We start from the raw sequence: 26,204 nt of genomic DNA, 5'->3' as shown, positions 1-26,204 counted from the left end.
TGGGGGCTGCTGAGTGTTTTTGTTTCTTGATCTGGGTGTTACTTACTCTTTGTAAAAATTCATCATGCTACTATTATGTGGGCATTTTTCTCTATGTATGTTCTGTTTTATAAATGTTTAATGTTTATTTATTTTTGAGAGAGAGATCGCACAAGCAGGGGAGGGGCGGAGAGAGGAGATACAGAATCTGAAGCCGGCTCCAGGCTCTGAGCTGTCAGCACAGAGCCCAACTTGGGGCTCAAACCCACAAACTGTGAAATCATGACCTGAGCTGAAGTCGGATACTTAACCTACTGAGCCACCCAGGTGCCCCTGTATGTTCTATTTTAATTAAAACATTTGTTTTATGTTTCTAGCTGGTAAGTTTTTGTTTGTTTTTTTTTTAAGAGATAAAAATCAGGGGCACCTGGGTGACTCAGTCAGTTGAGCATCTGACTTCGGCTCAGGTCACGATCTCATAGTTTGTGGGTTCGAGCCCTGCATCGGGCTCTGTGCTGACAGCTTGCTCAGAGCCTGGACCATACTTCAGATTCTGTGTTTCCTTCTCTCTCTGCCCCTCCCCTGCTTGCACTCTCTCTCTGCCTCTCAAAAATAAATGTTAAAAAAAAAAGAGATAAAAGTCAGGAAGTAGACATCATCTGTAAATCCAGCAACAGTGAAGCGTGGGAAAGCAGGTTGGGGCTGGTATCTCCGTTCTCCTGGCCATGGGGGTTGACAGCTGAGCATGTGGGGTTGGGAGAAGCACCTGGTCTGCCAGACTCTGTCCCATTCCTCTCTGGACCCCACACACACCTTCCTTATGTTTCCTGAGCTTCCTCCATAACCTTCAATCATACTTACACACCCATCACGCCTGGCTGATGTTTACCAGCTGATGGACAGACCAGTGTGAGTCAAAACAGGTTGCCCGAAGGAGAAGGGGCTGGGGCTTGGCACACAGACGGTCCCTCCTGTTCTCTGGACGACACCCATTCCCTGGGGTCTCACACACTGGGTGGCACATAGTAAGTATTCAGTAAACATTGGTTGAATAAATGAATAGATGCATGAGTGGAAAGATTGGGAAGACAGGCTCAGGAGAAAGGAAGGAGGAGATAAAAGTTAAAAAAATTAGATGATGGGGGCGCCTGGGTGGCTGGGTAGATTGAATGTCCGACTCTTGATTTCAGCTCCGGTCATGATCTCATGGTTCGCAGGTTCCAGCTCCGTATCAGGCTTCATGCTGACAGTGCGGAGCCTGCTTGGGATTCTCTCTCTCTGCTCCTCCCCTGCTTGTGCTGTCTATCTCTCTCTCTCTCTCAAAATAAATAAATAAACTTAAAAAAGACATGGGTCCTAACTTGAGACGGGTGAGCCCTCCTCCCAGGCCCCAATGGGCAGGGTGCCCGGGGACTTACCCAGGCAAAACTGGGGGCAGGGGGGCTGTATAGGGATGGTGTTAGAAGATGCTGGTTTTGGCCTTCCAGGGACCTCTGGAGTTCCCCACCCGGGGGCAGCTATGATTCCTCCCTTTTGCAATTCACATATTTATTTGCTGGGGTTCATTGGGGTTAATTATCATTGTGGTTGGGGTGGGGTGGGAAGGAGCCTTGCCCCAGCCCCAGGGCCTGGAAGGGGATCGTGAGAATCAGAGATAGGTTTGGACACCTGGAAGGTGGGTACTGGGAGGCTTGGGGCGGGGGTGGGGGGGACATGGGGTGGATTAGAATGGCACCTCCCACCAGCAATGCACCCATTTCTAGGCTCCAGGCCTGGGTGGCTGGATCTGTAAGCCTTCCTTGTCTTCCGCCCATTTGTGCTACCCCCCCCCCCCAAATCATCAAAGCCCAGTGAGGCTCGACTCCAGGAGGCAAGCGGCATTATTCACAGGGGTGGGGCCGAGCACTCTGGAGGACAAGTGTCCAGGCCAGGGCTCAGATCTTGATCGGCTGAGAGTGGGACCGGCATCCCAGGTGCCCTTGGCTCCAGCAGGGCAGGGCCACACCGATGGACTGTCAGCATCAGCCTTACCTCCAAGGACCCTAGCCCTGGCCCGCCACAGCTGCCTGTGCTGTGCATCCCACCTTCTAGGCCACCAGCCGCTCTGCAGGGACGAAGCCAGGTTGGTGATGGCCCAGAGGGGCAGGCCAGGGAGTGAGACAGGTGAGGGAAAGGGGGCCAGCCTCGAGCTGGTGGGGATGCTGCTAAGGCTCTGAGACTGTCAGCCTGTCCCCACCTGGCGGGAAAGGACACTGAGACCCAGGCCACCTTTCCAAGTTATAGAGCAAGCTAAGTCCTTGAAAATCCAAGGCTGGAATTGTTAGCAACCCAGACTCCTGACCGGTGAGGTTTTCCAAGGATCCCTTGGTCCCTCTCACCGTGTCAGGTCAGCACCACAGTCCAGTATGTGTGAGTGACTTTGGGGCATAGATTAGCCTGAAGGGTGTGTTGTTGGGCCTGGTGGGGCCAGCGCCAGGGCTGGAAAGGGAATGAGGGCCACGATTCTTACACAGTGTGGAGGCGACTGAGAACAGTCTACTGTCTGCTACAGCAGGGCTCTGGACTCAAACACACCCACGTTTGTTCTTGCTGTGTGACCTTAAGTGAGTTGCTTGACCTCTCTGAGCCTCAGGTCTCTGACAAGGTGATTTGCAGTGGATGAGGGTGATACTACCTAGCTTACTGGGTCGCTGGAAAAGTAATAAGATCACTTCTGTACTAAGGATATCAATGGACCATAGGGCCAGTGCTCACGGTAATGGCATCACTAAGCCATTCCTTGTGCTATGGTAATTATAACATTATTGTAATGCTGAATATTGATATGACTGAAATCTAACATCTATTGGCTGGGGTTCAGGGGCATGATGCCTCCTCCCACTTCTGTTCTACAATACTGAACCGGCTGTACAGAAGGTGTGGGGACCAGGGAAGAGGGAGTTGCGGACAACCCGGCATGTGGGTTCTCGGTGCTTCCAGCTCAGGGATGCCCAGGCCTGGCTGATGCCCACCGAGCCCTCCCCATCCCCAGATTCCTGTCAACCAGGTCCTCCGCCTACAGGGTGTCACGACCTGAGCTAAGGGCTTCATATAGTGTAGCCTCCCAACAGGCCTACAACGTGGGGTTTGGTTAACTCCACTCACAGGTGGAAACTTGGAGGCTTGGAAAGGCAGCTTAGCCTTCCCAGCAAGTGGCACAGCTCAGCATCCCAACTGGACACCCCGGCTCAGGGGAAGTTGCCCACCCAGGCCCCTGGGGTTCTGACCCCCAGCAAACCAGTCACCCAGAGAGGGTTTGGGGAAAGTTTGGTGGGAACCCCCGATTCAAGACAAGGGATGGGATGAGGACAGGTGGTGTGGGTGGCTGGGGCTTCAACCTTCCACTAAAGGAGCTGCGGCTCTAAATATAATAAGTGAGAGAAGGAGTTGAAATATAGACCGTAGACAAAGTCATGGAGTCCTCTGTGAGTGTGTATGCACATACGTGCACACACATGCACGCACACACGTGCACACGCCCCTCTCCCGGGAAACTTGGCCCTGAAACAAAGATCAGCAAGCAAAACCACAGACACACACAAGCACGCTCAGCTCGCAGGAGAGCTCTGGGTCCACTGCACTCACCCTGGGCTTGCATAGAGTCAGTGCCCTCACGCCCATCACACACATACACACACACACACACACACACACACACACAGGCGCACAGGCGCACACAGTGGAAAGCAGTCAGGAGTAGATCTCGAGGCTGAGCAGGAGTGAGGTAAACAGGAATGGAGGAAGAGGGAGAGACAGTGAGTCCAGCCTGTCCCTCCTCCCCCCTCCCCAAATCCTGCCCGCTGAGCCCCTGTTCTGACCTGGGGAACCCACGAGCTGCCCTTGTGCCAGGTGAGAGCCTGGGGAGGTGGCTCAGGGAACGGGGTAGAAAGAACCAGGGTTTGGGGTTTGAATCCCACAGCCCTGACATTTGTGCTCTTAGGGGCTTGGAAAAATGACCTAACAGACCTGAGTCCTGGTTTCCTTACCCATGAGGCGGGGCAATGATGCTGTGCTCAAGGGTTTGCCGTGCCTGGTATATGAAAGTGCTAGATTTATGCTCTGAGAAGACAGCTAGCAGGGAGTGGCAGTGCAAATGCACCAGAATTGACACCCTGGTTTGGGCACTTGCTGGCGGGTCATTGGCTCTCCTGAATCCCAGTTGCCCCATCTGAGAAATGGGGCTAGTAAAGAATGCCTTCCTGCCCTTGCCCACTTGAAGAGACTGTGAGGGTGCTGTGACTGTGTGGAAAGGGGGCAGTGGTGTTGGGGGTCAGGGGTCAGACTGGCAGCTACTGTTGTCCCCGCCCCCTCTCCTCCCAGAGCAAGCCCCTTCCCCTGCCGACCAGGGCCCCATCAACTACTGTTCAGGGTCCAGAGGAAACGCTTCTCAGGAGTGTGCATATTCAGAGCAGGGAGAGGGTCCCACAGCCCCCAAAATGCCCATGCAGACCCACGTGGGCCCATGGAACAAAGAAGCCACAGTGAGAGAAGGTAAAAATGAAATTTGTAGCTTTAAAAGCTTTCCAGGGCTCACCACACTGGCACGCCCCAAGGGCCTTTCTCTAAAGACCAGGCATTAGGGACTCTGAATGGACTTGCCAGAAGTTTCCCTACCTCGGTCTCCAAACCCCATCAGACTTAGTCATTCAGCTATAGAAACCCGGGGAGCAGCTGGTCCAGAGTGCAGCTATGCAGAGTCAGACAGACAAGGAGTCAGGCCCTGTGTGTGCTCTTACTGGCTGTATGAGCCACACAACAACCTAGTGTTCTTGAGTCTCGGTTTTCTCCTCTGTCAAATGGGTTAATTGACCCCCTGTAATTATTAAATGAGGCTGTCATGTGAATTCATAGCCATCACAGATGTAAAGTGCTGACATACAGCAGGTGCTCGATAAATGCTCACCATCATGATGAGACATGGCACAGACAGGAGCCAGCCTGTCTGGGTTGGAGCCCTAGCTCCACCACCGCCAGCCCTGTGAGCTTGGGCACGTTTTACAAACATCTCTGTGCCTTGGTTTCCTCATCTGAAAACCAGGAATCACAACAGCCCTGGAGACCATGTGACTAACACACTTGAAATGCTTGGGTCATACCGCGTGTTACTACTATTATGGATGGGAGGTGAGACTCAGGTCAGAGACCCGTGCTGTGTGCCTGCTGGGTGCCAGACAGCTCTCATACAGGACCCCCAACAGAGAACCCACTTCGCAGATGGGCCTGGGTGGCTCAGTCGGTTAAGTGTTCAACTCTCGGTTTCAGCTCAAGTCATGACCTCACGTTTTGTGAGAGTTCAAGCCCCACATCAGGCTCTGCGCTGACAGCACAGAGCCTGCTTGGGATTCTGTGTCTCCCTCTGTCTCTGCTCCTTTCCTGCCTTTGCATGTGCACCTGTGCAGTGTCTCTCTCTCTCTTTCTCCTCCCACCCCTTAAATAAATAAACTTTTAAAAAAAAATGGGGGCACCTGAGTGGCTCAGTTGGTTAAGCATCCGACTTTGGCTCAGGTCATGATCTCGCTGTCCGTGAGTTTGAGCCCCATGTCAGGCTCTGTGCTGACAGCTCAGAGCCTGGACCCTGCTTTGGATTCTGTGTCTCCCTCTCACTCTGCACCTCCCCTGCTTGCATTCTGTCTCTCTCTTAAAAATAAATAAACATTTTTAAAAAATTTTTAAATTTAAGGAAGGCCATTACATGTCCATATTAAGGAAGAAGAAACACAGCAGTTAAGTGACTTGACCAAGGTCATTGCTTTGCCATGGCAGGTCTGGAATTGAACCCATATGCATAGTCACTATGCTGCCCATGTAGTTCAGTCATGACTTCAGTGGTTTTAACGCTGGGTTCCAGGAAGCCTTAGGGATCCCTGGGGGTGCCTTGGCCTGCTGAGTTTGAGGTATGGGGTGAGGAGAGGAGGGGCCTTTAAGGACAGGCTGGGCTCCAGAGTTCTGGTTCAACCTGAGACACAACCAGGACCAAGATGGGGAGGGGGACAAGGAGCCTGAACGCATGGGAAGACAGATTGAGAGAAAGACACCAAATCTGCTCCTCTCCTCACACTTCTGACACCAAATGTGGGCTTTTCCCCACACCAACAACCAATTCTCCAACACTGGGCACCAACCAACCTGTAATTTGATTCCATTCTGAAGTTGGCTACGGGTTAGTGTCAGACTCTACAGATCCCAGGGTTCGGTGCCACAAAGATGCCCTCACTTCCTGGGTCCCCGGGCTACCTGCACTTCTGCCCAACTTGGCTACAAATTTGGGGGTTCCAAGAACCTACCCCTGAGCCTCAATAACTTGCTAGAAGAGCTCACAGAGCTGAGAAAAGAGCTTTACTTACATTTATCAGTTTGTTGTAAAGTGTGTTATAATGGATCCATATTAACAACCAGATGAGGAGATACATAGGGTCCAGAAGGCTCCTGAGTGCAGGAGCTTCTGTCCCTGTGGAGCAGACACTACTCTCTCGTAACATGGATGCATTCATCAACTCAGAAGCTCTCTGAACCCCGTAGTTTAGGGTTGCTTATAGAGGTTTCATTATGAAGGCATGATCGATCATTAATCCGATCTCCAGCTCCTCTCCCCTCCCCAAAGGATGGAGAGGCACTGAAAGTTCCAGGCTGCTAGCCATAGTGACAAGTCCCCATCCTGAATCTGTTCTGAAGCCCACCCAGAGTCACTTCATGTGAACAAAAGATATTCCTATCACCCAGGGACCTCCAAGGGACTCAGGAGCTCTGTGTCAGGAGCTGGGAGCAGTTACCAAACATACATTTCTTATTATGTGACCAACAGCAAGGGAGACAGAGGTCTAGAAAGACAAGGCAACAGAAAGAGGGGATAGAGGAGACACTGAGCAGGTGCCCCTGTGTTACAAGGAGAGATAGGGCAGAGAGACCAAGGGATAGGGAGACAGAAAGGGGGACAGGCAGACTCCCTAGTCATGACAAAATGCTTCAGACCCTTGCTTCCCCATCTGGGCCGGCTTTTACCCTCCCACACAGCCCCCCAGTATCTTGCCCAGTGGACCCACACCCTAACTGGCCCTCTCTCAGCCCAGCCCCTCAGGACAGGTGGGTCAGCCCAGGTGCTTAGGCCACTGAAGTTGCCAGCATCCTGCCCCCACCCCGCCATGCCAGCCTGAGTCTGGCATCTGTCTAGACCAGGCATGACCAGGTCAAGGGGACCTAAAAACTTCCACCAATGGATACAAGTGCTTGGGAGGGAGGGGCAGGGGACGATATGCCATGGTTAGGCATAGTACCACGGAACTTTGTCTCTGAGGCCTGGTTTGTCCACCTAATAGCTCTGTGACCTTGGGCAATTCATATCCCTGCTCTGACCTTCTGTTTTCCCACCCATAAAATGGAGATAATAATCATAATATAGTCCTTGTTTTATAGAGCTGTGGCTTTATTGTGAGGATTGAATGTATATAAAGTAACATAAGCACCTAACACCTTATACGTTCTCAACATTAATAGTGAAAAAACATGAAAGCTTACCTCTGGAGACAGGAGTGGCTGAAGGGACCTGGTTAGGGAGCCTGAATTTTCCTTAATTTACTGGGATCTAAATATGTCACAAAACCTCTCTGATGCTCAATCTTTTCATCTATGGAGTGGGGCTAAAACTCCTCACCCACCTACCTCACAGGAATAGGGAGAGTTTTTGATGAACTCTAACGTTCAGAGAGTAGTATAATGCGGCCAGGCCAATGGACCTGTGATTCTTCCTCCAGAAAAAATGCCCAGCAACTTGGGCAGCCCAGGAACAACTCTGATTCCCCAGGGGTCTTCCCACCGGATAGTGACCCATCCTTATCTAACCGATGATTCCTTAGCCAGTGGCTGATCCTCAACGCCCCCAGCTGGTCGGAACAGGATGCCTTCAGTACTGTCTCCAGGAGCTGGTGTGACGGGTGGGGTGGCGTATGGGGCTCAAAAAAGCAAAACTGCTCTCTGGAAAGGGATAGGACTTACCTACGATTGGGGGAGGGGGCCACAGATGCAGTGAGCACCTCATGGGCCCAAGACCACCGATAACTGGTCATTACTAAAGGGTATGTACTGAATACCAGGCAGGTGTGCTAAATGCTTTCTTGTGCATTAACACTGCGTGATCATTTCACCTCCTAATGATCCATGGGGTTAGCACTGTGAGTATAAGTTATAACCACCTATTTCATTTGAGGAAATAGACCCAGAGAGGCTGAGTAACTTACCCAAGGCCACACAGCTGGGAAGGGCCAGAGCCAGTTTTGCCGCCCAGATCTGGCTGTCTCCTGAGTCCTGCCATGTCCTGTGCAACCCAGGCTTATCTCAGAGGTGACACAGGCATGCCCTGGGAGCACAGGGCCGTCGTGCTGTCCAGAACTGGTCTCACACGGGGATAGGAGGCAGCTGACACCATGGAAGGGCATCAGGACACTTAGTGCCACTTTGCTCATTTGGCTGCTCTGCTATCTATGGCCAGGCCCTTGCCCTCTGGGCCTCAGTTATCTCATCTGTAAAATGAGGTTGTCCCACATACCCAGAGGCCCTTCCTGCCTGATTCCTTCTGACACCTCCATCTCCATCGAATTAGTAATCCCGTTTATGATGTGACTTCAGAGCAGTCTAGGGCATCTTAACATGGGGTCCCTGGACCTCTTGGAGCTCCAGGAACTGCCTGGAATTATGAACGAAATTGTATATGAGTGTTTGCCTGCCCGGTGTGCATTTTTCCAGGGAAAGTGGCCCATATTATTAGCAGATTCTAATACCAAAAGTCTAAGAGCAATGGATTTTTCTAAACTTTCCTCGATCTAACCTCGATCTAAATTTTAAGGGGAATGGGTCGAGAGGGCTGAACCCCTTACCATGTAAAATTCTTCCCTTCACTGTGTTTAAAGTCCCCTCAGACTTCCCGCAGCTGCACCTGCTCTTGTGCCTCAGGCTTCCACCCTCGGGCCACACTGACCCATGGAGACCCCAGCCCCCAGTGCTTCGGATTAGCCCCTGCCTCTACGCTGAAGTTCCTATCTGCTGTCTTGTTATTCAGTCCTCACCCCCCATGTCCGTTTCCTGGAACAGCGGCGCCACGACTGGCCGGTCTTTCCTGAGGTAGGTGCAGTGACCAGGATGGCCAGTAGGGGTCGCAGGGTGGACAACCCTGTGGAGCAGCCGACAGAATCCCACCACTCCGCTGGCCCCCTTAGCAGCCTGGGGGAGGGGGGGCGCGGGCAGGAAAGTGTGGCAGCAGTCAGGAGGCTAGTGTTCTGAGTCTGGATCATCCCCTTGGTAGGCCTCCGTTTTTCCATCTGTAAAGTGGAGGGAATTGACCTAGAACCCCAGATGGTTGCTAAGCAACCTTCCCGCTGGGACATCCTCTGGACCATTCTGATTGATGCTGGAGGGAGAGAGCTGTCTTGAACTCCCTTTAGCAGAAGCACTTGACCCAGCATCCTTAGGGAATGAAATAAAATGATTCCAGGGCCCTTTCTCAGGCTTGACTGAGCAAACAGAGGCCATTGTCTTACAGCTTAAGGAGAAGCCTTACCTCTGGGACAAAGGAAGGTTCTAAATAGGGCTGCCCCAAGAGCTGCCTGGGGTGGTGAGGGAAATGGGGACTGCACTGGTGGCCTCCCAGGGTGGGCTGGGGCCTTGAGATGAGGGCTTATGCGGCCTGGGTGATGAGTGGTGGCCTCCTTGGGTACAGCTTCTGCCCATGTCTGGAGAAGGCCAGGCAGGCCCCATTGGAAATGGAGAAAGCTGTCCTTAGCAGCTGCAGCCTGGACCATCCCCCCTACTCAGCTTCCAGCTTGCCTGTCCCCATTCTTCTGAACCCTCCCTCTCCCTCAGCTCCAAATTCTGGGCCCAGAAACAGCAGGGTGAAGACCCAGGGATGAGGGAAGGCCCTGCAAGGATGCATGGGGGTGGGGCATGCCCAACCATCCATCCCTGGACCCCCTCCAGGGGGCCCATGAGGACCAAGCCCTCTTCGGTACACAAAGACCTTCTCCCTCTCCCACCCCCCAGTGGTTAAAGAACGAGACACAGGCGTGACAACGATACAGAACATTCTCTACAAAAGTTATAATGAGCCTGCGGGAGGGGTACTTTGTGTGGCAGTGGGAGTCCCAGAGCCTGCCCCACCCCGGGAACTGGGAGAACAGGGAGGAGGCTGAGGCAGGACACAGACAGGGAACAGAAGAAAAAGGGCAGCACCTGGGGCTCTGAGAAAGTCGAGTCGGCACTTGGGGGCGGCCCCAGGCCCAGATGACAGGGCAAAGGACTGGCATGGGCTCAGGGTGGCAGCGACAGGCCACCAAGCCCTCTTTGTGGGAACGGAAACCGCTCCCCCGTCCCCCTCCCCCAGCACAGACACAGATGCAGAGGGAGGCCTGTGGCATTCTTTGGGTATCCCCTCATCTCCTGACCTAGCCAAGGGGGCCCAGGAAAGAGATGGGAGCTGCAGTGGTGCTCCCGGTGGGAGCGGGAGGGTCAGGGATGCGGGTCCAGGGCTGGCCTCCTCCCTGGTCTCGCTGCCATCACAGAGCAGGGACACATACTGAGCTCCTGCTGACCTACCTACACAGAACCTCGCAGCTGCCCAGCCACCTCCAGACCCGGAGGGAAAGCCACCAGCCAGCCCCCAGCACAGACACACATGCACAGGGCCCTGGGGACCTGGGGACAGTCAGCAGCTTAGATTATCCACATCCCCAGTCTCTTCCATGTCCCAGGACTCCCCCAAACTAGGCTAGACACCCAGCTGAGGCTGTTGGCAGATGCCTTTCTCCAGCCCAGGACACGCCCGCCAGGCCTCGGAGCCATAATACTGCAGATTATTGCTCTAGCACCTTGCATCTATTGGCCTGACCCTCTGGGGTCCCTGGAGGGGGACCAGGCTGGAGGCCTGAGCGTGAGGAGGGCAGAGTCAGGCCAGGCCCCACCACCAGGTGAGCTGGTAAGGGTGCCAGTCACCCCCACTTCATGCCAGCCTGGCGCCCCAACTCCCGGACATGGCCAATAGGTGAAGGAGAAGGGGGCTGGCTTGGGGCAGGAGTGGGGACCAAAGTCAGGGCATTTGGCTGAAGAGTCTAGCCAGGAACCTCCTCTCTGCGGCATGGAGGGGGAGGGGAGGGAGCCAGCCCAAACTCTTCCCTTCACAAAAATGTAAGAAGTGAGCGAGTCTCCAGCCTGAGCACAGCAGGACCCTCAGAGGAGGGGTGGGGAGAGACAGTGGCCCCTGGGACAGGCCATGTCCCCTCCACACACACTCCCATCCAGCTCTAATGGGTATGTCGTCTATCCCCTGGGGCCCCAGGGGTCCCCTGCCCTTCCTCTGGAGCTGGCCTTCCAGGAATCCACATGTCCTTTAAGGCCATTCAGACGGGAGTGGCTCAAGGGCTCCTGGACCCCTTGCTGGTACCTCCAGGCTACACCTCCGTTGTGGAGTGTGGACAGGCTTTCAAGGGAGATGACCCACACGGTCTTTGCTCCTGGGGAGGGGCCGGGGGGGCTTCAGGGCTGGCGACCGTGAGGACCTCGTGGCCTCACGGTGGGTTGTGGCAACTCGCAATTCATTTGGTCTGGAGAGAGGAGCCCCCTGTTACCTGGAGAGAAAGACACAGAAACAGACTTCAGGTGAGGGCTTTCAAGACATCATTTTAAACCAAGACCAGCCATTTGGACGACTGACCCTCTCCTGGCAGGCCAACGGTCAGGGATGGGGACATTGGCCTAGGGGTTTCCTCCCCATCCCCGGAACTCTAAACCAGACTGCCTCCCCACACCCACCCCTGCCCAGCCATGCAGGGTAAAAGCCATAGACACCAAAAGGGGGCAGCAGCATTTGCTGGGCTTGTGGGATGCCCTGAGAAAGGGATCGGGGCAGGGACGGCCACCAGTGTGGTAGCAGACTTGAGCTCTCCCTGACAGCTTTTGAACGTGACAACTCTCCTTCCATGGGAGTCACCTAGTCCCCAGGCTCTAGAGCCACACAGACCGGGGATCAAGCAGCAGCAGGCCCTTGGGGTGAGCCGCTCAAACCCTCTGAGCCTCCACTTGCTCCCCTGGAAAATGGGGATGATACAGCCCCTGCACCCAGGAGCTGGGGAGGACTCAATTAAGGGACACATGCAGCGGTATCTCCAGCACCCAGTAGATGGGAGGGCTCAAAACATCCGGGTTCTGATTACTGTGACCACTGGATCTCAACTGTCCTAAGACATCCATTTGGGGACATTTTGATTATCTCCAAAGTCAAGGTGCATTTTACATTAGCTGTGATAAGAAAGCCTCCTCCCTTGTCATGAAACTGGCAGCTTCATTTTCAGAATTGGGGGTAAACAAATTCAGTGGGACCTCTTGTAATGGATGGGGACTTAGATTTTATGAAATACGGTATTGACACCCCCACCCCCACCCCCTGCCTCCACATTCCCGAAAAGGCAGATCCCACCCGCAAGGCCTTCTGACCCCTTTTCCCATCCCCCAAAGCCCAGGACACTCACAACTCTGTGTCCTCCAGAGCAGGCGGGCGTTCCAGCGCCTGCCTCCTCCTCCTCACGGCCCCCAGAATCTTCTTGCGGGGCCCCAGGGGGACGCTGATGCTGCGGAGGTCAAGGTCGGAGCACAGCATCAGCGCTTCGAGGTCAATCTTCTCCTGCCGCAGGAGGGAGGCGAAGTCCTCCAGGTGCAGAGAGGCCAGGAAGGTGTCCAGCGGGCTCGTCTCGGGCTCCAGGTCCTCATCCAGGCCCAGGTCCAGCTCGTCCCAGGGCAGCTCCTCCCCGCAGCTGCGGTCCTGCAGGCTGTTGGCACTGCCCAGGCTGTCGTCGTCCAGGCTGGGGGAGCTCTGCAGCCGGCCTCGCGGCGCGCCCCCGCCGTCCAGCGCCGCGTCCTCGCGGCCCAGCCCGTGCAGCCCGCTGGTCAGGTAGTTCCGGCGGAACACCATGGTGCCCAGGCCGGGCCGCGTAAACAGGGAGTCGTGGCCTGAGTCGGTGCTGACCTCCGAGTGGGCAGGCTCGGCCGCCAGCGTGGCACGGGAGACGCTGTCCTCGTCCGAGAGGAACATGTCCCGGAGCGGGGAGCGGCCCCACTCCTTGGGGTTGGCGTAGGTGCCCTGGCGCACGAACATCACGTCGCTGCCCAGCTGCAGGCCCGAGAGCGAGCGCACGCTCTTGCGGCCGTCCTCGGAGATCTTGAAGGTGCCCTCGCCGCCCTGCTTGCGCCGCTCCAGCTTCCGCTGGATCTTGGCCTTGCCCCTGGCCGTGCCGTGCAGCGTGGCCTGCGAGTAGGGCAGGTGGCTGCCCAGCGCCAGGTGCTGCAGCCGGCGGCTCAGGGTGCTGGACGTGAGGCTGGAGAAGCTGAGCGTGTCCGACCGCTCGGCCAGCTCGCGCCGGTAGCGCCGCTCCATGCGCTCGTGGTGCTTGCGCTGCATCTTGGCGCACTCGCGGATGCGCCGCTCCGCCTCGCGGAAGGCCTTGTCCTTCAGCTTGCCCACCAGCTTGGGGTTGAGGCTGCTCTGCTTGGCCGCGATGGAGTCCAGGTAGCGCACGCACTCCATGTGGCCCTTCATGGCGGCCATGTCCAGCGGCGTGTGGTAGTCGTTGTCCAGGCACCAGATGTTGGCCCCGAAGGACACCAGGAAGGAGAGGCAGTGCAGGTGGCCATTGGAAGCTGCCAGGTGCAGGGGCGTGTTGCCCCAGATGTCACACTTGTCTGGGTCACCCCTGCAGGGAGGACACGCGAGGGAGGGTGATGAACCAACACCATTTGGGGCGGGCAGGCGGCACTGGCTGCAGGTGTAGGGAGCTCCCGGCCCGTGTAGGCCGCCCCACGGGCACACCGGCGGGACCCGAGGGCCCGAGATGTCTCCTCTGACCCGGGAGACACCAGGCAGACCTAGACAGAGCCCGGGGGCGGGGGGAGTGGCCCCAGACTCGCAAGGGGCGGGGCGACCGAAAAGGCGGGGCCGGGGCGGGGCCTTCCCCAAGAGAACTGATGGCTGGGAATCTCAGGGGATAAATATTTGATGCCCAGAGAGACAGGAGTGAATTATTCATGGAGCCAAGTGGGGAGCTGGCCCAGAGAGGTGGTGGGCCAGGGCGAGTCTGGGTCTCTAGGCAGGCGTGGTGGTGAGTGTGGCTGCGGGTGCAGGGTGCCCACAAAAGAGGAGGAGAGGATGATGGGTGCTGAGCCTGAGCCCTGGGTGAGTGTGTGTGAGAGTGTGTGCCTGGGCGTCGGCGGGCACGGCCACGTCTGCAGGGAGCAGGGCCAGGCCTGGCAAGGCTGCGTGTGAGAGCAGGTGTCGGGTCTTGGCCTGGGCTGGGAGGGGAGTGTGGGGGCAGCCAGGTCGGAAGGGGAGGAGGAGGTGAGTCTGCAACCTGGGCCCAGCAGCCCTCCCTTCCCGGGGCTGCCCCGTCTTTGGGAGCCCTGTCAGGCAGGCTGGCTTGGGCCTGCCCAGGGGACCCACCCAGCACCTTCCAATCCACCTCCACCACCAGACCGTGCCCCCTTGGGCATGCTCCGGCTGGCTTCTCCAAGCGCTCCCCTCCGGCAGGGGCCTAGCTCACACTAATGAGGCCACGAGGCCACCCCTCAAGGCTGGAGGAAGAATCACCCCCTTGTCTCAACAGTTCCCCCCCCACACACAACCCTCGCCACGCTTCTCCCACTGGTGCCAAGTCCTGCAGGACAATGTGGCAAGGAGCTGCTTGGCATCTGGCCCATGCCCCATCCAACACCAACCCTTGTTGTCTGTAGGAGTTGGGGGACTTGGTGCACCGGGAAGCCACCGTTTTCCCCTCCTCCCATGGACCTCTCTGATGGGAGGAGCAGGACGGCAGGATCGCTGTGTGCTCTCTTGGTGTGGGAAGGGGCCTGCCTTGGCTTCTTGGAACGAGGCTTAGCTGCCTGGTGTCAGGGGCTGCTCCCACCTGCTGCCCGCCTGAGGAGCGGGGCCTCGGAGGGAGGGCAAGGGGGCTCCCCAGCCACCACACCCCACCCACCGCATGCTCAGGCCACAGGCCAGCATCGGGCACCAGGGCCAGCTGGGCCCCTTTTGTCTCCACCGTGATTTCCCAGGGCCTGAGATGCTCATAGTAACCCTCCTGGGGCACGTCTTCCACTCCTTTTCCCTGGCCAGGCTGCCCAGGTGTCCAGTTCAACCAGGTGACCTCTCTGTAGAAAACCGTGGAGGCTGGGGAAGTTGTCCACGGTGTCATTCAGCCCCGGGGAGCCCACGTCAGCAGCCCTGGACCCCGAATTCCTTAATCGCTACCTTCAAACCACTTCCCTGGCTCTGACACCTGGACTCTATGCCCACTCTTCCCCCCAAACAACTCCTAAGGGGGGGAGAGGGAGGCCATTGTGGGGGAGGGGCACAGAGGGAGTTAATGAGGTGGCTGTGTGGAGTGACATTTGGTGCTGTGGACAGTGCCCATAAATCCCGAGAATGAGCTGGGAGAGAGCTGTGTGAGCCCTGGCCTGCAGGGAGGTACAGCACCGGCTGGGGGGGGGGGGGAGTGCCCTTTGGACCCCAGGCCCTCCCGAGTAAGGAGCCTGTCCTGCCACCACTTCTGCCCCTTCTCTCCCATCCCCACTCTTGCTTCCAGGTGTGACCCAACCCAGGAAATCTCTCCCACCTTCCCCTCACTCTGCAACCCCTCCCGCAATCGCAATCGTGGGCCCCCAAATCCCAGTCGCTCCCCTCCTAGCCCCACATCCAGGTCACCAGGGTCACATGCCTCAAGTTGTGCCCCCTCCCACCACCGCGAGGCTCCAAGCTTCCACCTTAGCGTCAGTAGAGAAGAGGGTGGCTCAGAGGAGTGGGGGGAAGGTACCTTGGAGTCTTGGGGACTGCGTCTCAGGGTCTGGGAGGGGGCCCAGGACTCTCTTCTCCCTCCACCACCCCCTCCACCATCGGGCTTAGGCAGGGCCAGAGTGGGTACTCACCCTCGGCTCACGATGAGACGCAGCGACTCCAGGTTGCCATGGTAGGCAGCCCAGAGGGTGGGAGTCATGCCATCCTCGTCGGGGGCGTTCAGCTCCTTCCTGGTGGCCTCTTTGAGGAGCTCCAGGTAGCCGTCCCGGGCCGCCCGGTGGTACTGGTCGTTCATGGCGCCTGACTTGGACGGGGAGGGCAGGGGGCACCAGGAAATGCCCCCCGCGGGGGAGGGCGGAGGGGTTAGGGCTGAGGCATGGGGTTGGGGGAGGGGGCCGGGCAGGGGCCGGGCCGCCAGCCCCCGCTGCCGCAGACGCAGGTTGCGGAGCGCCGGGAGCCGCCGCTACTCCGACATCTGAGCCGCTCGCCCCGGGAGGGAGGGGGGAGAAGGATCTCCCGCCGCCTGGGGAGCCGCCCCCGGGCGGCCCCTGGGTCCTAAACACCCTGCTCCCGAGCGCGCAGGAGTGACCCACGCGAGGCCCTGCCCTGTTCCAAAAGTGGTCACCTCAGCACCCTGCCCCATGAGGCCTAGTCTGCGGACAGTCCGGAGTCTGTCGTCACGGGAGCCCCCGCTCTGCGGCTCCCGATGTCTCCACCCGTCAAAGGGACGGGCCAAGGGCTGGGGAGGGGTGTCCGAGGGCAGTCTGGATCGCTAGGACGGTGGGCCTAGGAGGGGTCTGAGGACTGACCCCCAGACGGCGAGAAGCACCCTGCGTCCCGGCTGCCACCACCGCCCCCGCCCCACCCCCCCCAACGCGGGGTCGGGGAGCCGCGCTCCAGCAGGGGGCGCTGGAAGACTGGACGCGGACTCCGCGCGCCTCTGGCGAACTTGAACTTGATACCCAAACCCGGCTGGCGGCTTCCAGCCGAGCAGAAGACTCCGGGGAGGGATAGAGGAAGAAGGAACTTCGACCACCTTGAGGGTGTCAGGGAAAGGGGCACTGGGGTCCCGATCTTGGGGCAGCAGCAGAGGGGCGCGAAGGTATAGGGTGTGCCGGGGCTGGGAGGGCGTCCGGGTGCCTGTGAGCCCTCGGGGCGTGTATAGAGCATCATCAGTTCTCGGGGCTCTGGGCGGCCGGGGTCGCGGAGCCCGAGGGCGCGGTGGGCGCCCGGGACGGGGTGCCCTCTGGGTGTCGCAGTGCGGGGCTGCGCCCGAGCCATGCCGCTCCGAGGTGACGGGACGGCGGGGGCGGGAGAGGGGGGCCGCCTCTTAACGGGTAAATATAAATCTTACCTTATCTGGCTCCCGCGCGCTCTTCCCTAAATTCAGCTCGGAGAAAAGATGGATCATGTGAGTGGGGCTGAGAGATTTATGGAGCTGAGCTCCCGCGGCTGTAAATCACCCTGCCCTCCCCGGTATAAAGCGCCCGTCCAGCCCGCTGTGGGAAAGAGGAGACGCTCGCCACCCCCTGACCCCCAGCTCAGCGCGGGCTCCCGGCCCAGCCAGGTGGGTGCCCGGACCAGACGGAAAACGGATTGGGGAGTGGGGAGTGGGGACTTAGGACGGGGTCCGACGGGGCTGCCCGCCGCCGCCTTTCTTTCCCTCTGCCCTCGAGCCAAAGACCCGAAGGGTCGCAGAGCCCCCGGGGTTGACCCGGGGTCCTGTTCGCTCCTCCTCCACAGTGACCCCCTCCAACCTCGTCCAGTCGCCCCTGCCATGTCCGAGGAGCTGGCCCAGGGACCCAAGGAGAGCCCGCCGGCGCCGAGGGCAGGCTCCCGCGAGGTGTGGAAGAAGGGCGGCCGCCTGCTGTCGGTGCTGCTGGCCGTGAACGTGCTGCTCCTTGCCTGCACGCTCATCAGCGGCGGCGCCTTCAACAAGGTAGCGGTGTACGACACGGACGTGTTCGCGCTGCTCACCACCATGATGCTGCTCGCCTCCCTCTGGACCCTCTTCTACCTCCTCCGGACCGTGCGCTGTCCCAACGCCGTCCCCTACCGGGACGCGCACGCCGGCCCCATCTGGCTTCGAGGTGCCAGGGGAGGTGGTGGGGGGAGGAAGTGGGAGGCAGGCGGGGAGCCAGAGGCTGGGACTCTCAGAGGAACTGTGGAGTCCGCGTCAAGGTAGGGGGCTGAGAAGTCCCTCCCCTCCGCCCCCCACACACGCACACACCCGGGGACTAGATGTGGCTGAGAATGCGATGGGCTGCGGTTGTGAGAGAAGAGGAAGAGAAAGAATCTTGGAAGAAGAGTCAAGTGAGGGGTGGGAGGGGATTTCTCCACCCTTTCTAAAGATTGAAAGAGGGTGGTCATGGAAGAGCCTTTGCCACCCATTCATCTTTCCATCCATCCATTTATCCATCCATCCATCCGTCCATCCATCGTCCAACCATCCACCCATCCAGCCAGCCATCTATCCATCCCTTCACCCACCCCATTCATCTGTCCCTTGATCCTCCCACCTGCCCCACTCATTCATCCATCCATCCAACCATCCAACCCACCACCCATCTAGCCATCCATCGTCAGATCTATAAACCGTTGCCTCTGACCCATCCCCCACCCCTCACTCCCAGGCGGGCTGGTGCTGTTTGGGATCTGCACTCTCGTCATGGATGTCTTCAAGACTGGCTACTACTCCAGTTTCTTTGAGTGCCAGTCAGCCATCAAGATCCTGCACCCTCTCACCCAGGCCGTGTTTGTCATCGTCCAGGTGGGTGGGAAGAGTGTTCCTGAGTGTGGTGGAAGGAGCCAGCATCTGGCATGAGGTCAGGAGATCTCCACTCCTCTTCGACCCTGAGCAATCAAATAAGGTGGGGATAGGACTGTAGTGTGTATGATATGAGTCCATAAATCCGGAAGCACTCAGTAAAGAAGTAATATCCAAATGTGAGCTCCTACTTAGGGGTCTTGTGATTTCATTTCAACCTAAGCAGTGACAATATCAACATCTAGTATGTCTGGGTTGTGGCAGCTGCCATGTCTCCTAGAACCTGGCTTGCCCTCCCTGGGTGCCAGTAGAGGGCATCATTCTCAGCCCAGGATCCCGCTGTGGGCATGGCCTGTTTGGCCTCAGCTACTGCCCATATGTTCTTTATTTGTTCAGGAAATAGGGTTCAAACAAGTTCAAGTATATATATATTTTTTTATTTGTTGCATAAATAACACTGAAAGGTCTCATGATTGAGCTGAGGCAGGACTGGTCTTACATGGGACCAGATCAGGCAGATCTCAGCCCTGTATCATGACCAGAATGACCACATGTAGGGTTCCATCTCCTGAAACATCACCCCTGCTGTGCAGATTTCCACAGTTCAACATACTTATGACTTTGGTACTTATATAGTTTTACTCTTCTACATTTTATGGGTTTGAAGGGTACTTGGGTAAAATGAAATTGCAGATACCCCCACATCAACAAATACCATGACAAGGATTTATTGGCAACCAGGTGAGAGCAAGCATTTCAAGGAAACAAAGGACAGAGGTGGGGCAGGGGATGTTGACCCCCAAAATGCCAAGAGTTTACAGGTAACGGTTTGCAGACTCTGAAAGAACACGAAAACTATTTTATATAAACTGTTCCATAGAAAGAAAGCTCCCAACTCCTTTTGTAAAAACTTGGTAAGCTAGTATGGGTGGTTCTTGAGGTAGAGAGAACATTCTGCTGGGTTTGGACATGGGAACTCCAGAGTTTAGCCCATCTGCAGAGTGAGTGACCTCTCCCCACCCCCCCCACCCCACCCCCCCCCCCACCCCACCCCGCCGCTCTCTCTCAACAGACTTACTTTCTCTGGGTCTCCGCTAAGGACTGTATTCACGTCCACCTGGATCTGACCCGGTGAGTCCCTGCTCCACAGCTCAATGCCCATCTGGCATGAGAGATGAGGGCTTTCTAACCTGGGGCATGGGGTCCACTTTCTGCCGCCTGGGTGTGGTTTCAACCAAGGCCCCTTTGCTTCACCAGCAAGATTTCCACCATTTTGTCCTGTGCTGTGTGTACTGTGTATATGTGTGTGCCTGTGTGTTTTGGTGGGATGGGTTGTGTGGTAAATTATATGTGCTTTCCTCTAGAAGAGGGAGCAGCAGTGGCCTGAGCCTCTGAACCCCTTCCCCGCCCCATGCCCTCTCTTGGGTAGCATCCTGGCCAGACTTAGAGTGCCTTCCAAACTCAACTTCTCTGTTCACACAGGGGCCTGACCGCTTTCTTGCTTCCCAGCATCATCTCCTAATCTAGCTCCCCAGTTCTCCATCTGCCCCAGGGACCCACGATGGGCCAGACTCCCACTGGCCTCTTTGCTCCCCCTCTCCAAACAGGTGTGGTCTCATGTTCACCCTCACCACCAACCTGGCCATCTGGATGGCGGCCGTGGTGGACGAGTCCGTGCACCAGACTCACTCCTATGACAGTTCCCACAGCAACACCAGCCACCACCGCTTCGCTCCTGACCGTGAGTGTTCACTCCAGATTAACCCTGGTCTGGGACTTCTAGGCCTTGGGTTGGATGCTTGTGCACCAGGACAGTCAGTCTCCCTTGCCCTCCCAAGGGAGGAGAGCTTCCCCTCCTCCAGGCTCCATACAGGCGCAGGTGACACCTGAGGGAGGGCGTCAGGGGGCATCTTCTCATTCTGGAGGATGCGGCCTTGGCCCCATGGTTCAGGTCTCCATTCCACCAAAGACTTGGGCTCCAGAATGAAAAGGCAAGGGTGATCAAAGTGGAGAGAAGGGAAGGGAGGCAGAGTTGGCTTGATGGCAGAAGCATGGGCTAGAGTCTGTCAAGAAGAAGCTAGAAAGAATAATCACAACGACAATAGTGACATTTTACTGACTCTGTATGTCAGGTGCTGTGCTAAGTGTCCTAGACACTTGGTCTTACTTAACCCTCACAACTTCCCAATGAGATGGGCACTATTATTATTCCCATTTTACAGATACAGAAAGTAAGGCATAGAAGGTTAAATAGTTTACTCAAGGTCACAGAGCTTGAAATTGGAGAACTAGTGTTGAGATCCATCTTTGCTTTGAACCAATATGCTATACTGAGGAAAAATAGGGTCCATAGGCCCCCTGGTCCTAGTTCTCTCGACTTCTGTAGGGTCTCCCACCAACCAGGACCAGACTAGATGACTAGGTCCAACTGGACTTTGCCTGAACACACACACGCACACAGATGCGCGCGCGTGCACACACACACACACACACACACACACACACAGGATGGAAGGGTCCAGGAACGGAAAGCATAGAGGAGAGCCCAGCCCAGCAGGACTGATAAAGGGCCACCTTGCACATACAGAGAGTTCCTGAGGATGGTTTAAAACAACCCGAAGAGGTGGCCAACTTAACATACTGGGGCCCCAGGGGTGCAGAGAGGCGCATTAGAAAGGCATCTACCCAGGGGTTGGGAGGTAGGTCAATAGCTCTGCCCTCACAAGCCACACTTTACTTATGTGAGCCTCAGTTTCTGCACCTGCAAAACCAGCGGGCATAGTTCTGGGGATTGAAAGAGATGTTTGCCAAGATCCAAGGCATTCTATAAAGTGCACTCTGGACACGGCAAGGTTCTTATAGACGGGCTGCAAACCAAAATGAGGGGAGGTCACAGGAGACTCCCAGGCAAAGCAGCTCACATTCTGGGCTGAGTCGGATGTTGGGGAGAGCTGCAAGGAAGCTTGAACTTTCGGGGTTCCCAGGAGGGCCACCATCTCTCAGGACCAGAACTCTCCTATGCTGGGGAGCCAGGGGTGATTACTAGCTGGGAAGGATTGGAAATGTCTGCCTAAAGGACACAGGGCAGTTCTGCAGTACAGATGTGTGTTCATCGAGCGCCAGCTATTATTGTTTACTGACATCTCTGGCACATAGTAGGCGCTCAATAAATACCTGGTACAATGAATGAACATGTCAGGCCCAGTGCAGGTGTTTGGGATAAGGTAGTGAACATGTCCAACTGTGATTCCACCCTAACAAAAGTCACAGTCTAAAGGCGAGGCTCTTCAGGTGGGGTGCCTCCAGGAAGGCGGGAGGGCAGTCCAGCTCTGTGCCCCTCTCTCCACAGCGGAGCGTGCAGGCAGCTCGGTGGGAGGAGACTGTCCGTGCAACACAGCCATCTGCCAGATCTTCCAGCAGGGTTATTTCTACCTGTATCCCTTTAACATTGAGTACAGCCTCTTTGCTTCCACCATGCTGTATGTCATGTGGAAGAATGTGGGCAGGCTGCTGGCCTCCTCCACCCATGGCCACGGCCACACCCCGTCCCGGGTCAGCCTCTTCCGGGAGACCTTTTTCGCTGGCCCAATCCTGGGCCTGATGCTCTTTGTGGTGGGGCTGGCCGTCTTCATCATCTACGAGGTCCAAGTGAGTGGGGAGGGGGGCCGCACCCAGCAGGCCCTGGTCATCTATTACAGCTTCAACATCATCTGTCTGGGCCTCATGACCTTGGTCAGCCTGAGTGGCTCAGTCATCTACCGTTTTGATCGCCGGGCCATGGATCACCATAAGAACCCCACTCGAACCCTGGACGTGGCGCTGTTGATGGGTGCCGCCCTGGGTCAATACGCTATTTCCTACTACTCTATTGTAGCTGTGGTGGTGGGCGCACCCAGGGACCTACTCGGGGGGCTCAACCTAGCCCATGCTCTGCTCATGATTGCCCAGCACACCTTCCAGAATGTGTTCATCATTGAGAGCCTCCACCGGGGACCACCCGGGGTTGAGCCTCGTGATACCACCCCCAAGGAGCCCTGCCATGGCCTGACCTTTGCCAACCTGGATGCCCTCCACACCTTGCCTGCCTGCCCATCCACCCCCAGGCTGGTTGGTCCCAGCCCAGAGGGCGCTCAGGAAGCAGTGGCCGTCATCTTGGCCCCCAGGGGACACTGGAGACGCCGGTGCCTGAAGGACATTTCTCTGTTTCTCCTGCTTTGCAATGTCATCGTGAGTAACTGAGGGTCGGGGTTGGGTGGGGAGATGGGGATGGGCTGGGGGGAAGAGAAAGCCAAGGAAGGATGTTCTTCCAGGTTTATTCACTCGGCCTTCTCTGTCTTGCCCCCAGCGCACTCAAAAACACTAAAGCTCTGTAGGAGAAAAAGAGGTTCAGAGAGGGTCAGATGCAGCCCCCAGGCAAACAGCATCTCAGGGCAGAGAGGGACAATGAAATCCCAGCCTTCTGGTGTCTAGGCTGCAGATGGCACTGGAAGGGCCCCGGGAAATGCTGGCATGGGGGCTGGGTGGAGGTGAGAGGGAGCTGTGGTGTGGAGTGGGGGTGCCCTCACCCCTAGGTAGAAGGTGTGACTTCTCCTGGGAACTTGTGACCAGCCTGTTTCTCAGGATAATTGGAGCAGCATCAGGAAGTAACAGAGACCAGCATAAGTGCAAGCAGTCTCAACAGAGCGCAGCTACGGGCTGGCCTGGAAGGGGGGGGTGTTCACAACAGCGCCCCCTCCCTGCTAATTCAGCAAAACCCCTTACTAAGAGAAACTCCTGTGTTAGCAACAGACTCCACTCCAGGGCAAAAACACTCTCCATGAAGGCACACCCCGATCAGGAAATACCCCTCGTGTGGCTATAACCTAATGGAGAAATAGTCCAGTATGGATCTAATCCCCAGGAGGGAAAGTTCTCATATGTAAACATGTACGCGTGTGAGCACATCCCACATAAAGAACACGTCTTCTGAAGCTTCATTCGATATAAAAATGGCCCTCTCAGCCGCAACCTCCAACAGAATAAGATCCCTAATATACAAACACCCTTAATGTGGGTCTATCCCGATGTTGGGCACATCTCCAGAGTGATTCCACACCAGTGCACACTCTGGAAAATATACCAACAGGCCTGCCTTGGGTGCATTCTTAGTGTGTCCCCACTGTGAGTACTTCCCAACCAGCAGATAATCTGTTAAAGAAAAAAGAAGAAGAAGAAGAAGGAGGAGGAAAAGAGTGATCACCAATCTTTGAACCTCCAGTAAAAGCAATAAGGCTCAAAACCTCCTTGTATCTTGGGCCAACCTGGAAGCCCGCCCCCAGCCTGGCCCCGCCCTCACCTTCAGCCCCCAGGTCCCAACTGCAGGCTGAGAACCACTTTCTGGGAGGCTGTTTTTCTCCAGGTATCTGTTCCTGGGTCAACTCTAGGAACATCGTCTCCAACCCCTTCATTTCGCATGACCCAAGGAGGCTCAGAAAGGGGCTGTGTGTGTCCAAGGGCACAGTGAACTGGGGTTGAAGAGGGTGGGGCTGGCCCAGAAGCCATCGTTCTTTGCCTCATACCCCACACCCCAACCGTCTGAGCTCCAGCCAGAGAGATAGCATGATTCCAGCTTTCACATCCTCCCAGACCTGGGAAAGGGGTGGAGCTGGAGAACAGAGATCATGGAGGGTGGTGGGGGTTACACTTCTGGGTGGATCCTGACATACCCCCTCCCCCGCCCTGAGCCTGTCTGGCTCCACCAACACCGGGCATACATCTCTCCAGGGCAGAGCTGCTGATTTAGCCATTTGTACCAAATTCTCACATCATCTATTTTCCCCACCTCCGCATCTCACAAATGAGCCATAATAACAGGGTAGATGTGATCACAGGGGGAGCCCCAGCCTGGGGGTGAGCAAATTCAGTTGGCTGCATTTCCCGAGCTGCTTAAGTGAGTGCCAGGTCCTACCCAAGACGCCAAAGGTCCCCACTCACCAACACCCAGCCCTTGCCGTCCAACAAACTGGAGGGCTGGGACCCCCATCTTGCCACACCCCTGCCCCAGCAAAGCCCACAGAAATGACCCTCAAGGCCAGCCAGGCCAGGTCCTGATGCACCCCTCTCTCTGCACAGCTGTGGATCATGCCTGCCTTCGGAGCCCGTCCTCACTTCAGCAACACTGTGGAAGTGGACTTCTATGGCTACTCGCTCTGGGCAGCCATCGTCAACATCTGCCTGCCTTTCGGCATCTTCTACCGTATGCACGCTGTCTCCAGCCTGCTGGAGGTCTACGTGTTGTCTTGAAGCCCCCAAGAGAGACACGCAGGGGTGGGGCTTGGCTTGTGTGTCTATTCAGAGACCCCCACCCCCCCAGGAGAGAACCCCAGGCTGGCAGTCACTGTGCCACATTACCACCCATTCCCCACTGGCCCCAGGGTAGAATTTTCACAAAAGTTATTTTTCCAGGATGAGTTTTTAAATCATAGTCAGGACATACCCACCCACCCCAGCAGGACCCTGGGGTATGGAGTGACCAGGGAAGGGAGACCTCTCCCCATAGTATCTAGGACCAGGCAAGATCTGCAAGTGTCCGTGGCTCTGGTGCCACCCCTAATCCCAGCCTTGTGGCCTGGCCGGGACTGCTGCCTGGAGCTGGAAACACCTGCAGTTTGTCCCTCCGCCCCCCGCTTCTTGTCTCAGCTTCCCTGTCTGAGCTGATTGCCAGAGAGGCTCTTGTGGGTCAGAGCTGGAAGGAACCCTGGAGATTCTCAAGTCTCAAGCTTTTCAGTGGGTGAACCAAGTGTGAGTTATAGACTGGCTACAGACCAGTACCTGGGTGCCTGGGAGGGGCTGGACGGGGTACCCAGGATGCCGTCTTCCTCTTCCCCTTATTCTCAAATGACAAATACATTTGTTTATGTGTTCCGTGAGCCATGAAAGGTTAGGAAGGACTGACCTGGTCAACTACCATTTTACAAAGAAAGTAACAGAGGCCCAGAGAGGCAAAGTGACTTGCCCAAGGTCACAGAGCCTTTCTGCTAAGCATAATGATTTTCAAACAGCAGAACTTCTTTTTCCTCAAATAAAATATTTCAGGAACCCAAGTTTATAACATAAACAGGGCTGTTCTAGTTTAAAAGGTGTCGGGGGACACAGAACCTTACAACAGGTCCTTCTCTTACCCACCACTCCGACTCCATGGGCTTCTAATCTAGGAAAGGCATAGGTAGATTTAGCAGCATGAGAACATGAGGAAGTCAGGCAGAGATTGAAGAGAAGACCCTGCCAGCTAGAAGAGGGGGAAGATTCGGTGTCCAGCCACAGCGAGGTGAAGGGGGACAGGCTAGAGGGGCCGAAGGGTCACTTCGGTGACCATTTCGGTGGACAGCGGTGGGGGCTGGGGTGTGGGGAGTGTGGGGGCAGCAGCACGTAGAACACAGGGAGCTTAAGAGGAAGCCGCGCCCGGACTCTGCCCGCAGAATGAGATGGGCAGGTCTCAGAGGCTGCAGGAGGAGTGAGGAGGGCCAGAGGGGGCGGCTGCCCCCCACCCCACCCGCCTCCTGTGGGTTGGAATGAGGTCTCTTCTGCCCCAAGTTCACGTTCGACTTAGGGAGACAGAGTGGA

At 56.5% G+C, this 26,204-nt stretch overlaps 2 protein-coding genes across 4 annotated transcripts; one reads left to right on the top strand and one right to left on the bottom strand.

The window, feature by feature from the left end:
- Nucleotides 1-10,068: 10,068 nt before the first annotated feature.
- Nucleotides 10,069-17,689, bottom strand: USH1G (USH1 protein network component sans). 3 transcript variants are annotated; one of them, XM_058702547.1, is made up of 4 exons: nt 17,190-17,689; nt 15,967-16,135; nt 12,525-13,742; nt 10,069-11,624 (listed from the first exon to the last, which is right to left on the bottom strand). In XM_058702547.1, the coding sequence occupies exons 2-4, from the start codon at nt 16,128-16,130 to the stop codon at nt 11,621-11,623; spliced, it is 1,386 nt and encodes a 461-aa protein (XP_058558530.1). In that variant the 5' UTR covers nt 16,131-16,135; nt 17,190-17,689; the 3' UTR covers nt 10,069-11,620. The 3 variants fall into 3 exon arrangements, with proteins under 3 accessions (XP_058558530.1, XP_058558529.1, XP_058558531.1); XM_058702546.1 differs by having other exon boundaries at nt 15,967-17,689; XM_058702548.1 differs by lacking the exon at nt 10,069-11,624 and having other exon boundaries at nt 12,521-13,742; nt 15,967-17,689.
- Nucleotides 17,613-25,698, top strand: OTOP2 (otopetrin 2). Its single transcript, XM_058702544.1, has 6 exons — nt 17,613-17,925; nt 18,469-18,605; nt 19,675-19,733; nt 20,210-20,343; nt 21,952-22,829; nt 24,714-25,698. The coding sequence occupies exons 1-6, from the start codon at nt 17,613-17,615 to the stop codon at nt 24,882-24,884; spliced, it is 1,692 nt and encodes a 563-aa protein (XP_058558527.1). The 3' UTR covers nt 24,885-25,698.
- The last annotated feature ends 506 nt before the right edge of the window (nt 25,699-26,204 follow it).

Source organism: Neofelis nebulosa, chromosome 16 (assembly GCF_028018385.1).
Source record: "Neofelis nebulosa isolate mNeoNeb1 chromosome 16, mNeoNeb1.pri, whole genome shotgun sequence".
Lineage (NCBI taxonomy): Eukaryota > Metazoa > Chordata > Mammalia > Carnivora > Felidae > Neofelis > Neofelis nebulosa.
Note: the sequence above shows the minus strand (reverse complement) of the source record. Positions and strands in the feature narration are given on the sequence as shown.

Bases quoted from the DNA above. Each gene is read 5' to 3' on its own strand.
- USH1G (XM_058702546.1), bottom strand. From the start codon at position 16,130: ATGAACGACCAGTACCACCGGGCGGCCCGGGACGGCTACCTGGAGCTC. The intron at 13,743-15,966 runs GTGAGTACCCAC...TCCTCCCTGCAG, and splicing joins CGTCTCATCGTGAGCCGAGG to GGGTGACCCAGACAAGTGTG.
- OTOP2 (XM_058702544.1), top strand. From the start codon at position 17,613: ATGTCCGAGGAGCTGGCCCAGGGACCCAAGGAGAGCCCGCCGGCGCCG. The intron at 19,734-20,209 runs GTGAGTCCCTGC...CTCTCCAAACAG, and splicing joins GTCCACCTGGATCTGACCCG to GTGTGGTCTCATGTTCACCC. The intron at 20,344-21,951 runs GTGAGTGTTCAC...CTCTCTCCACAG, and splicing joins CCACCGCTTCGCTCCTGACC to CGGAGCGTGCAGGCAGCTCG.